The 14428-nt window shown below is 44.4% G+C and overlaps 1 protein-coding gene across 4 annotated transcripts in view; it reads right to left on the bottom strand.

Annotated features, from left to right (window-relative positions):
* SH3KBP1 (SH3 domain containing kinase binding protein 1) overlaps positions 1-14428 on the bottom strand; it is a 328527-nt gene that overhangs the window by 187440 nt on the left and 126659 nt on the right. For all 4 annotated transcript variants that reach the window (XM_042974825.1, XM_042974822.1, XM_042974824.1 and 1 more), the window contains one exon: positions 7933-8056. In XM_042974825.1, coding sequence (XP_042830759.1) covers positions 7933-8056 — 124 coding nt within the window. The remainder of the gene's footprint in view (positions 1-7932; positions 8057-14428) is intronic.

A 14428-nucleotide genomic window follows, 5' to 3' on the forward strand; every position in this document is an offset into this window, starting at 1 on the left:
AAGCGGGTAGAGAAGGCAATGGGACTCTTCTGACTGTGTAGGACTATTGTTTCGTCTTCATTATAGAATCTGCCCCTGGAATACCAGTTCCATCCTGACCCAAGTTCCAGGTAGAGCCAGCCCTGCGTCCCCTGGGTCAGCCCCCTCAGTCCACTTTTCCTGCCAAAGCCCAGCCCAGGCACTCTTCGACACAGGAACCCAAGAAACGATCAAAAGAAAAAAATCCCTTTCAGCTTGTCACTTGAAAACGTACCGAAAGGACTGGCTCTCAAGCTTTAGATTCAAGGAACGTTCTCCCAGCATCGCCCAACTTATGTTTTCGCGGCTGGGGGCTTCAGAGGCTTCGTCAGTGTTTTTCACAGGGCCAGCATGGCCATCGCCACTCACTTTAACATTCCCTGTGCAAGGTCGAATCTGAAGATGATCTCAGAGATGCTGAGAGAGGTCCTTGTCCTACATTTTCAAGTCCTGCACATCCTAAAGCAGAGTCCTAACTAGTATTCAGTAAAATGTGCTTTGATGATCAAAGATCAGCAGGTTTCCTTACCACAGGGCATCGGAGAGCCTGCAATATGCGAACAGGCCTGTCAGTCTCTAAGAGGGTGTTAGTGCACGCCGATGTGGCCCAAATGTACTTGTCTAGAGAGCCAATTTTCTCTCCCTTTTCGTCTCCTTATCTCTGTCTCTCCATTCCTCTTTTGTGCAGTATTTTGCAGGGCCATAATTCGGTGCAACACACATTGGGAAATGCTGGCCTGGTGTCATTCTGAGCATGCCACACATGTTACGTGATCTCCTCTATAGTAGGTGAAAATACACAATAGTCCCCCTTTTAGAACATGCCATATACAGACACGCTTGGTCGCACCAAGGTCCAACTCAGAACTGGTGAAAATGAGCACTGTGTGCAATGTGGTTCCCCAGCGCTATCCTCGGGGCTGGGTGTGTTGTCCAGCATTCTGTACCAAGTGACCTTTAAACTCCTCTGCATGAGAAAAGTGCTGTCATCCCCAGTTATATGGACTCTCTGCTTTTATTTTTTTTTAATTTTTTTAATGTTTATTTATTTTTGAGAGAGAGAGAGAGAGAGTGTGTGTGTGTGTGTGTTGAGTGGGGGAGGGGCGGAGAGAGAGGGAGACACAGAATCCAAAGCAGGCTCCAGGCTCTGAGCTGTCAGCACAGAGCCTGACACGGGGCTCGAACTCATGGACTGTGAGATCATGACCTGAGCCAAAGTCGGACGCTCAACCGACTGAGCCACCCAGGCGCACCTCTCTGCTTTTAAAAAGTACCTAGGGCTTCAGGCCAGTAATATAAAAATCAAAGTAAGAAGTCAGATTTACAAGTGGGTTATGCATGATGCAGTGTTTGAAATTCCAAATGCTTTTTCTCATAGAAACAAAGTCATAAGTGGGGATTAAGTTCTCAGACTAACCCACAATGTAGCTAAAACACATCTGCAATGTCATCAACTAACAAAACCCCAAAACACAAGATAATGAAAAAAGAAACATTTATATTTATCGAGAATACTTATGCTCCGTGGTATACCCAGAGGGGAGCAGGGCAGGGTGGGAGTAAGGGTGGGTGGCCCACGCCCAGGCGAGAAGGGGCTTCCTGTAGAGAACTGACAAATGATAATGAAGCCAACAAAGTCAGTTGGCTTTTTATTTAGCTGCCTGCTGACAACTGAAAACAACATCAGTCATAAAATATTGCTCCTTTGAGGAAAACTGGGCTCAACAAGAAGTAAAGAAGTAGTTAGGGGTACTTAGAGCTACTAAGGAGGAGACTCTGGCTTACCTACAGGGATTTTAGTGTACTTCTTTATACTGTGTTCAAATTACTATCTACACCTAGAGTCAGGACTACAGGAGTCCTTTTTTTTTTTTTTTTTTTAAATGCTTACCAACAATGATCCTGGTCAGCGGGGGTGTAACAGATGGGACAAGGATGGAGAAACGGATTCTATGAGTTCAATGAACAAAAATTAGAAGAGAAAAGAAATTAGAAGGGAACAAAGAGAAGCTATGGGTCTAAGATGGAAAAGCATGAATTGAGAACACTAAGTCAGAGGACCCACAGGCATTTCCTACCAGGAGAAAGAGGTGGGCAGAAGAAGGCGTTTCCTAGGACAGCCACCAGGTGGAGCCACTACCACAAACCACTACTTGGCTCCTCCTCTGGTTGGACTTGGGTGGAAACCCAGCAGGAGTGCTGTAGAAGTCTAAATAATTATTCCATGGGACACTAATTCCTCTAGTGTTAACATCTTGGAAACAGGACACAGAGATTGAAAAGAGATAAATATAATACAAGAAAACTTCTTAAAACCAAGTTTGACAATGACCCACACATAAAAATGTATGGAAATATATGATGGCAACACCCACCCAAAATGGCATTTTCCACCCGAAATGGGCGCCATCTCTCGGTCCAAGAGGCAGTAATACTCCGATAAGAAAGTGAACTGGGGGAACATGCTCTAACAGCCACTACTGGTCCCACAGAGCCAATAACACAGGCTCCCAGTAGAACCTGTCAGTAATGCAGCCAGGGATCAATTACTTTACAAGATCTCTTTATGGCCCTTTTACTATCAAACTTTCAAGAATGAAGGCCCCCGGGAAAAAAGATGATAAATGCACATACAGATACATTTACACAGATGCACATATGTATTATTGATGTACGAATTCTATCCATCCAGGTTCACTGCCAGATGGCCAGCTTTATTTTCATCTCCCCACGGGAAAGTCCGGTCAGGTGATAGCCAAGAGCTTCCACATACAACAATAATGCCTCCTCTTACTTCTTACTCTTCCATCTGTCCATGAAAGGCAGCAATTTAGGTAAAGTCAGCAGGTGATTTGGAGAGTTGGAGAAAATCTGACCCAACATGCTGCATTTTCAGATTCCTAGCTAACCAGGATAATTCACATTTGTTGCTTCAAAAGGAAATTTGAAAGGAAAAACGTCTTATTTCTATAAACAAATTCCCAGGACTCGCATCTACCTTGAACGACAAAGCACTGGAAAACCAACGGAGTTGACATTTTCTTTATTAAAGACACGCTTTCTCCATCCTTTGTTTACAGTTTCATTTCAAACAAAGAGCCCACAGCCTATCAAGAGAACCAGGCCACCGCCTCCGAGCCAACAGAGTTCCACGGCAGCAGGTGCATGTTCGTGCACACACACACACTCACGTCCTAACAGGCCAACAGACACCTCGAGAACGTTATTCCAAGTAGCCAAAGAAATGCCAAAGAAGTGAGAGCTCAAAACACATTTCCCCTTTAGTAGAGACAAGGGAGGGAGGTCACTATGGACAGATATGTTTAGGGACTTGAATGACCAGGGCTGAAACTGGGAGGGGAAAAGAAAGATAAACATTAGGCACACTCTGGCTACAGCCAGCAGACCACAATGGAGAACCCTTCCGTGCGGCAAACACAGGGCCCGTGTTATGCTGAGGGGCATGTATGTATTGCCCATCCACACACAAAATGAATTCTGAAGAATTTCCGCATTAACTTTTAAAGCAACAGTGTGTCACCAGAGGCAGAGCAGCTGTTGGTCCCTCTGTTAAGGAAAACTTTTGAATTAAACCTGTCTGAAGGACTAAATACACAACAAATGAGCCCACAGAGTCATGTTCTACAATCCAAGTAATATCCACATAGCAATTCCCACAACAACCCTCCCGACCAGTTCAACTTGAATCTCATGTTGGAGCATCAGTGCTAGACCTGTTACAAATAACATCTTTCAAGACCATCAGATCTTTCGGCATTAATCCTTGGAAGGGGCAGTAAAATGCAAATGCACAACAAACCTTAAATAAAGATGGTAAAAGCAGTTTATCTTTCAGAAGGCAGATGCCAAAGGAGCAGAGCGACTTAAAAAGGTGATTATAAAAGACATTTTATATCAGGACAGCATAACAATAATAATAATAATAACAATAATAATAATAGCAAAGAATAAGTGTGCAAAATACAATAGAGACTTACCAAACACTGAATTCATGATAAACTGGAAATAGAAACAAGGACACATAAAGCCAACCAGAAACCCACGGAGTGGCTTCACATTCAGAATGACAAGTAAATAAGAGACATACCCCCAACTTGCCATATAAAAGATTTAAGAAATGCACACCACTTTCTTAACATTTCCCAAGTGATACAATAGACTGAACATGCTTGCAGGCAGGACTGGCTGGGGTTTTTCTGGTCTTCCGATCTGCCCCAGCACCAAGCACAGGGCCAGGCACACAGTATACAGGCGCTATTGAACTCTCATTAGCATCCATGTCAAAGTGGGGAGGGAACAACACCCAGAATCCCGGGCAGCAGGAAGGGTCTGGGAGGGGCGGCTTCCCCATGAGGTCTGCTGATGATGCAAAAGTGAGACACTAGGTCCCTGAAATACAAGCTGGTCCTTACGAAGGCCAGGGCAGTATTGATCACAGCCTGGACACTTAACCTATCCCATGAATAAAGTGGGTTGGGAAACCCTTCTAAGGATGAAACCAACTGATTTTTTTTATTTCATTTTAATTCAAGTAGAAATGGACAAAGTCCTCTGTACTCATGTTCAAGTAGGTATTGAATGTATTTGCTGTTAACTATTAAGATGTCCATGTGTTCAGTTTTGCTTTTAAACTCAAGGATAGAATGCTTTTCATACATTTCTCCATACATCAATATTCCAATTTAGGAGGGCTCATCATCCTTCCAAATGGGCTTAAGGAGAGAAGAAACAAAAGAATAAATCATTCTCGGAAGGAAACAACCTTTTTGTGTCTGGTTCATGAGAATGTCATTTGGCTCCAAAAAAATTTTCAGATTCTCAGGCTATAGTTTGTCAACATTCTGGAGTCTGGGATAACTTCAGGATACACAACAGCCATGCTGCAAGTGTAAATGAAAACTGACTTCTTGCTCCCTGGGAAAAGCTTGTTTTAAAGGAAAAGCTCCTTCACTAGGACTCGGGTGAAGCCCAGAGAAGTGGCCAGGAGTGGGAGCAGACACAAATGCCCTAATTCCTGGAATGTATAGCTGACTGCTGCCAAGCCATCTGCAGGAAATGTTCTCTCTCTCTCTCTCTCTCTCTCTCTGTGTGTGTGTGTGTGTGTCTTTCTCAATTTCAGTCACATCTTTTTCTCAAATGAAAAGCACATGGAGTCATTCCAGTACCTCCCTAAATCACCTCTGCAGAAATGTGCAAAGATTAAAGTTGAAAACTGAAACTAATTGGTCCCCAAACTGTTTCCATGGTCTGGCCCTTTCTCAAGGCGATTACTAGCTTTGTTCAAACCTAGGGTATCTCTTGACCTTACGCAGGGGCCTAGGGAGGGTAAACTCATCCCACTCCGTGAGGTTCTACAGTCCACTCCCCACTGCCACAAAATGAGGCATGTCCCAAACCGCTGGCCACAACTGGGCAAACTTCTCCAGCGACATCTACCTCAAGTTCAGGATCCAATGAAATAGCTCAATTTCAAACTCATAACAGAAATAGATTTTGATCTTTCTTTATTAAAAGAAAAAGAACTTATGTTAACTGTATTAAATTCTCACAGGGTCCAAGGCTGAATCACAAGGAGGACTCATATACTCTCAGAAGGATCCTATGTTAATGAAACAAAGCAGTCTGTTACTAAACTCTGAAAGCAACTTCCCTCCATAACAACAGCAAATGATAAAAACATCCAGAGATTTCTAGGGACAAAGCTTGGTAGAAACAAAGAGAAGGAGAAGACTTGGGTCATTTACAATAAGTCACAAAACTTGAAAAATCAGTCGGACGGAAGTGTTTACAAGTAACTAGAATCATCCCACAGATTTAGCCTCTGATCCTTGTTCTAAGGGGGAAAAAAAGTGGTTTTTCATTGATTTGGGATGGGGAAAAAATGTAGCTTTTGAGCTCAGCACAATGAACTATTTATCTGGCCTGACAAGGCCAATCAATCCACCCTGCTGTTTATTATAAGGAGTAGTAGGATACTGTTAGTATTGACGGGTGGGGGCAGGGCCAAACATGGCACTGGCCTCGGGTACACAATGCTTCTCTTCAACTGGGAATTTATGTTTGGCCCAGGTGACCCGGGGGTCAGTGTGAAGCCTGGGACAGAATGAAGATGGTATTTTATGCATTTCGTATTTACAGAATGCCTCCATGTGCCCAAGTCTCAGATCCACTGGCAGATTCCTCATATAAAATACCCCAGCGTAAAAGGTTGGTCGTAAATCTCGGCTGCAGGCCTAAGGTGGAGACTTGAGAAAAAAACATCAGTCGGTAGGCCACCCCTTTTAATGCCTTTTGCGGGATCATGAAGAATTCCGCAGAGGACCTCAGAGGCCAGATTTTTAGACGTAAAAAGGCAATTATCTGAAAAGTTTTATTCTTTCTTTGATTTCAAGTTCTCAGGTAATTTTTACCAAACTCATCTGGATAATTACCTTAATTCTTTAACTTAATTAATTCCTTAGCTTGTTAAGTTAATTAATTACCTTAATTCTCTTATTCACTTTACGAAAGCAGGGCCGGCAGGAGAAGCCCGCCCGTCCTTGGCTCACGGACCCAGGGAGCGTGAGGAGGAACAGGAACGGCTCAGATCAGCAAGCGAGCTGTGGGAATGGAGAAAGACACACGGACTTCTGGCTCTCTGAAACTGACGAGGGCAGGCCTCAAGAGTTCTGGAACTTACGTGCAAGAATGCAGGAGGGGCTTTGGGGGATGGCTGCAGTTTTACAGCAAAGTACGCTTAATTCTTAAAATGGGAAATCCCCTGCACTGGTACGATGGGCTTTAAAAAAAAAAAAAAAGAAAGAAAACAAGAAAAGAAAGAAAATCCTATAGCTGCTAACCAGCGTGGGCCTGCAGCCAATGCTTCATCTGAATAATTCAGAAAAGCAAATGTAACCCAGGGCAGCTGGAGGGGGTAGAGGAAGAAGCAGGAAGGAAGAGAGACACAAAGCTAATGTCTCAAGCACTATGATCAATGGGCAGTTTATTGGACAAATTCTTATGCTGTCTAAATTTTATGAAAGATTAGCTGTTCTTCCCTGTGGTTATGTAAACTTGCCTTCTTTTTTCTTTTTAATGGAACTCTTGGCTAATACATTTCCTGCTCCTGCTTCCGACCAGCTATTTCTCTTTAAGGAAGTAATAAGCCCGTGAAAAGCCTGCAGCTGAAGGCTACCCTACTGTGGGCACGCTCAGTGTGAGCCCCGCTGGATGCACAGAGAGGGTTGGGTCAGGAAAAACCGAGGAAATCTTGTGCGACCACAGAAGTGAGTCGAATCCTCCCTGCAATCTTATATTCTCTCTCCTATCATTTCAAACAACAGTGTCACAAGGGAGGGATGTGGGAGAAAACAAAACCCCAAGGAGCTAATACCTGAAAATCTGCCTTGAGGTCTCAAAACAGGGAAACAAAATGGTTAACGTTCCCTTGGTTGGATGGATGTATGGGCTATATCTCTGCATGTACTGCCTGCGAAACCAGGAGAGACACAGTCTATGTTTGGGAGCCCAGCAGGTAGAGAGAAAGACCCTGATAAAGCCTGCCGTTAAATTAAAAAGAGAACATGGCCAGACACTCACAGCTCAGCCTGCACCACAGCATTCTCTAAAGTCACCTTTCATCCATAAAAATAGATATCAGAGCGAAAGCTAAAGTCCTAGGAAAATCATCATTTACGGATTTAGTCTACTTTCTCATTATAAAAAAAATTCTGTCAGTTCCCTTTATTATAGTTACATCATTACTCGCTCTGTGTGTGTGTCCAAATTTATACAAAAAAACAAAAGGGCAAATGCCATTCAATGTTTCAGCAATTCCAAATTTGACACAGTTCACCCAGAAGTTTCCAGTTTGGGGTTGTGTGTGGGGAGGGGGCTTGTTCTTTGTTTCCATACCTCTCTTATTGGTTCTTAGAATTGTTTCGGAAGACAGCAAAACATTTCCACCGGATACTTCGTGCATGGGTTTTTCTGGAGCTTTGCTGGAGAGAGGGTCTTTCTTCATCTCTTTCTTTATTTCCTGTGAAGATAAAAGGAAAATAAGATAGTTTTTTGAAATTTGAAAATGGCTCTTTGATTATTTTAAGCTTCAGCCTTCTGGAAATGAACTATGATGACCTCAACTCAATATAACATGAGCCTTGAAGAATACCATTTCCTCTATTGCTGTAGCTCGTTTTCCTTACATTTATTACCGAAGCACCTACTCCTACAAAGGAAAACAATGTCCAGTATGGTGACATGACCTTATGTGACTATGGCCATTCCAAGTGACCACAAAGAGAGTGAGTGATACTAAAGGCCACTACTCAGCTCTAAGCGACAGCCTGTCCTAGTTTTTGAACAATGACAAGCTTTAGACAAGCTAAAAGCCTTCTGGTTTCTATCCTTCCCAACAAGGGTTTAGAGAAATATATTCCAAATCACCATTGTCTGACAATTATGCTAAACCCAAAAGAAGATGATGTAAGTTCATTTACAGTCAGCAAGTTCCTCTGGCTTTCTTTAACTCTTGACAAAGAAAAATGTAAGATGACAAACAGAAATAAAGACTATCAGTCCAGGCCAGGGGTCAGCAAACTACAGCCCACCACACGGTTCTGTAAGGAAAGTTTCATTACAGCACAACCACCTACATCCATTGAGGTATTTTCTACGGCTACTAGAAAATGATGGCAGAGCGGAGTATTTGGAATGGACATCAAAGCCTAAAATACTTGGCCCTTTAGGGAAAAGTTTGCTCTCAGGGGTCTCTTATCCAAGATCCATTAAGATACAGAATTTAAAAACCTGATGGCTGATAGAATTATTTCAAATTAGTCTAATAATTTACATCATTATTTTTGAAAGCATCAATACCTTGAAATGATAGTAACTCACAAACTGCAAGTCTGGAGTGGAGGGTTTCTGGGCTTGTCTGAGCCCATGATCACGCTGACTTGAGCAAAAGTGAAAGCTATGGGGCTAGACCCAGAGTGTGGCTGAGTGGCAGGAAGGGCTCAAGGATGAGACATGTGTTCTTTAGGAAGCACATGGGGCAAGAAATGTGGATGGGCTCCTTCTATGGAATGAACATGAAGACGGTAAATTAGGTAGGGGGCTGAGATTCAGCCTGGGTAGAGGGCAGAGGCACAAAGAAAGAAAAAAAGCTTGTTAAAACACAGCCACTGCCGGCAGCTTCCTACACACCTGAGTGTTAGTTACCATATCCAATTCCCCAGTTGCTGGCTCAGTTCACAGCAGCCTCACCCTCCCTCCCCTCACCAGGGCCCCACCGGAAACCAGTAACTGCAGCTGTCGCTTTGGTGGGTTGAGAGTTTCAGCCGGTGTTCTAGGCCAAGCCAGCACAAAGCTGTGTGCATGCGTGTGTACATACACGGACTCCCACCTCGGTAGTCGCACCACCTGCTAGAACAGCAGTTGCAGGGGGTTTCTACAGCCTCACAGGCAGACGGCATCGGGGGACAATCTACAAACACTGCCCATGTGAGCCACATGAGGGGTGGCTTTCTTAGGGATGGCTGCCAGGCTGCTATGGCTTGAGAAGTAAAAAAAACAAGCCACCATGGAGCTCATTCCCCTGAGGTTGTTTTTTTGGAGTAGAACAGCTGCTCAAACTTCACCATCCACTGCAGTGTGGACAGGACTGTGCACACACAAATTTCCCACCTGGACACCACAGAACATGGTGATACAACATCCAGTGTTACCAAGGACTAATTCAGAAAACTTCAGTGCGTCGTGGGCAAGATGTCAAGCATTTGCTTGGCCCTAACTGCTAAAGACATGCAGATGGGGAAGGGTGAGGGAGGTGCAAATGTTTGAGAGACTGGAGTGGTCACTAGAGCTTTAGAAGCTATGACTGTTTTGTTTGTTTTAAAGTAATCTCCACACCCAACGTGGGGCTCAAACTCACACCCCCAAGATCAAGAGTCGCATTCTACAGTCACTGAGCCAGCCAGGCACCCCTAGAAGCTGTGATTCTAAGAATACTCAAACCCAAGGCTTCAGGGCAGCACCCCATGAGGACGGAAGGACTGACCTGATCAAGCAGGTGCTTAAGGGCTAAGACAACAGCACTAGGAGAGAGGTTGGTTCATAAATCCCAGATTCCACTGCCCCCCCCAATGACTGTTTAAATTTGCCACACAGAGAAGCCTAACAATGCCCACATTTCTTAAGTTCCCTCTTAGATTGAAGCAGGGAGGAGACAAAACTTAAAATATGCCCTGTATCTTTCCAGAGAAACCAGACACATGGGTATGGCATTGCATCCTGTAGGCTCCACCTGTACAACATCTAGGTACACCAGGCTCAATGCAGCCCCCCCTACAAACGCAACATCTTCCCCCTGACCTGCCCCTTTTCTGGAACAGAAGGGAGCTATCTTGCTTGACAGCCCACATCTACCCACTTACCCAGGCTAAAAAATTCAGTGTTAACCCTCCTACCTAACCAGTCACCCAGTTGGGCTCTATCTACTTCCTCAACCTCTCAGTTTCTCTCTATTCCTCCTATACTGCCTTAAAACCACGGATACCAGGCAAAGAACTTGCAGAGACATTTCTTCCAAAAGACACACATATGGCTAGAATTTGTTAAAAAGGAAAATAAGTATTGATGAGGATGTGGAGGAACGGGAACCACTGTATATTGCTGGTGGAAATATAAAATGGTGCAACCACAGTGGAAAACAATATGGTAGTTCCTCAAAGTTAAACAAAGAACCACCATGTGACCAAGCAATTCCACCCCTAGGTACACACCCTAAAGTACTGCCATCAGGGACTCAAAGAGATAGTTGTAGGCCAACATTTACTGCAGCATTATTCACAACAGCCAAAAGGCAGAAATAGCCTAAATGTCCATCAACAGATGAAAGGAAAAACAAGATGTGGTCCGTACATACAGGGGAATATTATTCAGCCTCAAAAGGGAGTCAAGTTTTGATACATGCTACAATATGAATGAGCCTAGAGACCAATGTGTTAAGTGAAATAAGCCAGACACAAAAGGACAAATATTCTATGATTCCACTTATATAATGCAGCCAGACTAGGCAAATTCATAGAGACAAAACGACTGGAGGTTACCAGGGAGTGGGAGGGGGGATGGGAGTCAATGTTTAATGGTCACCAAATATCTGTTTGGGGTGACCAAAAAGTTTTAGACAGAGCTAATGACAACTGTTGCACATTGTTAATGTAGCTAGTGCCACTGAACTGTATATTTTAAATGGTTAAAATCGCGGGGTGCCTGGGTGGCTCAGTCAGCTGAGCATCCGACTTCAACTCAAGTCCTGATCTCGCGGTTCATGAGTTTGAGCCCCACATCAGGCTCTACACTGGCAGCCTGGAGCCTGCTTTACATTCTGTGTCTCCCTCCCTCGCTGCCCCTCCCCTGCTCACATATTTTCCCATAAGAACACATACACATGAACACCAGCTAACATGTTAGTACATGCCACGTGCTGAACAGATGTGCTCTGAGAGCTTCACCTGGATGGCAACTTGTAGCCTGAACAACAACCCTATTCACCAATGATGCACACACCAAGACACGGGGCATTAAGGAAGCTTGCCAAATAAATAGGAGCCAGAATTGGAACCCAACCTGTCTCATTCCAAAGCCAATTTTTTTTTTAGGTTTATTTATTTATTTTGAGAGAGAGAGAGAGAGACAGAGCACACAAGCAGGGGAGGGGCTGAGAGAGAGAGGGAGAAAGAGAGAACACAAGCAGGCTCTGTACTGCCGTCACAGAGCCCGACGTCCGGCTCGAACCCACAAACTGTGAGATCATGACCTGAGCCGAAGTCAAGAGCCAGACGCTTAGCTGACTGAGCCACCCAGGCTCCCCCAAAGCTCATCTCTTAACCACTCTTTCTGAGTCCTGCCGGAGTGACAATAATATCTCCCTGCCTCTGGCCTCTTCCACATCAGCCTCCACACTGCCACCAGAGATACTCTCCCAAAACAAAGGTATGAACTTGTCACTCCCCTATTGAAATCCTCCCGTTACTTCCAAAAGACCACAGGACATGCCCTTTCATCTAAAAACTTTTTAAATTTGAATAGTAAACCACAAATCCCTGTGTCCTGGGTTCTGGCTCAAGCTATCCAACATGCGCGCTGACCCCATGGAACCAATTACCGTGCAAATGTAAGATGGGAATGCACTTCTTTCACAACACCTCGACTTTCACAGACATCTGATGTCATGGAGTCCTCTTGGTAGGCTCTAAAAATAGGTGATGATGCTGGCAATGACATAACCTCACACTGGCAGAGGCTTATAGAAATTAAAGTGTTTTAGCGGATATTTCTTCACTTGTTCCTCACAGTAACACTGTCATTGTGTTATTGAAAAAATAAATAAAACCTTTATTCTTCCAGACTGACATATTTTTGCATATAAGAGTCAGAGACCAGGGGCGCCTGGGTGGCTCCGTTGGTTACGCGTCCAACTCTTGAATTCGGCTCAGGTCATGATCTCACAGTTTGTGAGCTAGAGCCCCACATTGGGTTTAGCACTGACAGTGTGGAGCCTGCTTGGGATTCTCTTCCTCTCTCCCTCTGCCCCTCCCCCCGCTCTCTCTCTCTAAACAAACAAACAAACTTAAAAAAAAAAACAAAAGAATTGTGAGACCCAGTCAGAGAGGATGCAAGAGCAGCCAAAGGCCACAAAGCTATTAATGGGGAGCCGTGGACCCAACTCTGGGCCTTCCGGCAGGGCTCTCCCACTACACCTCAGCTCTGAAGAAAAACTGGTGTCATGGCTATAGAAGGAAGACTCAAAATCACCCCACCCATGGCTCCAGTGGGAATTTTCACTTCCCTCCACAGCTCAAGAATATAAGGTACCGTTTCATCCATAAACCCACCAATACCGAGGCCCAAATCCTTGAAGTCCTTTCTCATCCACACATAAAAGCTCTTTGCTGCAGAGGAGGGCGGACTTGGCACCGGAGTGACTCCTTCCTGCCTGTAGCTGCCAGCATCCGGCTAGCTGGAGCTATCCGAGGTTCTGATCCATGTCATGCGACTCTGGATCTCCTGGGTCTGAGTGTCCTTAGCCCAACCCTCAATCTCCACTTTCTAACACTAGGCCTATATTTTTAACCATTGTTAAGAACCTGGATTCTGCTATCCCAGTGGTAGAGGCCACGCCCTGGGCCAGAATTGTGGGCCATGGGGCTTATAGAAATTCACACATCCCCACATATATAAATCAGCCATGATTCTACTTGCTTTAAAACACTACAAAATCACCAGGGTATCGGCACACCTCTTTATGCAGTAAAGGAAACCTAGCTTCTCTTTGTCTCAAATCTGATGCCTCAACAGTGAAACTCAGCATGTACAGCAGAACTGACGCCATCAGTAAGATATCAATGTTGCAATAACACTCAAACTATGTCACAAGGACAACCTGAGTGAAGGGAGAGAACTCATACCATTCCTGTTTCCCAAAGCACTACACTGATCAGAGCCCAAGAGGGCTCACCCACATCTGGAGGCCAAAAAGCCCCAATAATGCCACCCTAGCAAAAACTTGCCATGACACATTTAGCAGCCTGTGAACAATAGCCTCACCGAGGAAATGCATAATTTGTACACAACTGGAAACTAGACCAGCATAGTCTGCCTTCCGATGAGTGGAGTTGCCCGGATGTGGCTGGCTGCGAAGTTAGCTTTCCCTCTTTTCTCCTCAGCCCCCTCATCCATTATGTACTGCACAGGTGCTGGGGAGTGGCCTGGTTGAAAGTTGCCTTCTTTCAATGAACCAAAATACTCCACAGTAAAACATCAGTGAAGGTCCAGTCTAGGAGTCCCTCCCTCCTCTCATCCTACTACCAACCTTGACACAAGTTGAGATGCAGCCTTCACGGTAAATGGAGAGAATGACGGGTGAGTAAAAACAAAAACGAAACAAAAACAAACAACAACTAGTACTGGCATCATCATTTATTAGGTGGATGACCTTGGGGACAATACTGAAAGCCTCTCAGCAGCTCTTTTGTCATCTCTAAAAGAAGTCTAATGCTAAATGCTTTGGTACCATCACAGATGTGTCTTCAGGGTCAAAGAGTAAATTGGAGAGTAGTATACAAATTGATTATTTATTGTCATCATGGTCATCATTAAACAGCAAGTGCTATAAAAAAAAAGAATGACACCTAACAAAACAGATGAACATCATAGTCAGGACTCTGAGTGAAAGAAGCCCGACCAAGAAGATCACATACGCTATGATTCTGTTGTGCAAAGTTTACCAATAGGCAGAACTCACCAAGGGTGAGAGATCTCCAAACAGCAGTTGCCCTTGGGAAGGTAATAACTGGGAGGTTCTATAACTCGGTCTAGGCGAAGGTTGCACAGGCATATACACGCC

Source organism: Panthera tigris, chromosome X (assembly GCF_018350195.1).
Source record: "Panthera tigris isolate Pti1 chromosome X, P.tigris_Pti1_mat1.1, whole genome shotgun sequence".
Taxonomy (NCBI): Eukaryota; Metazoa; Chordata; class Mammalia; order Carnivora; family Felidae; genus Panthera; species Panthera tigris.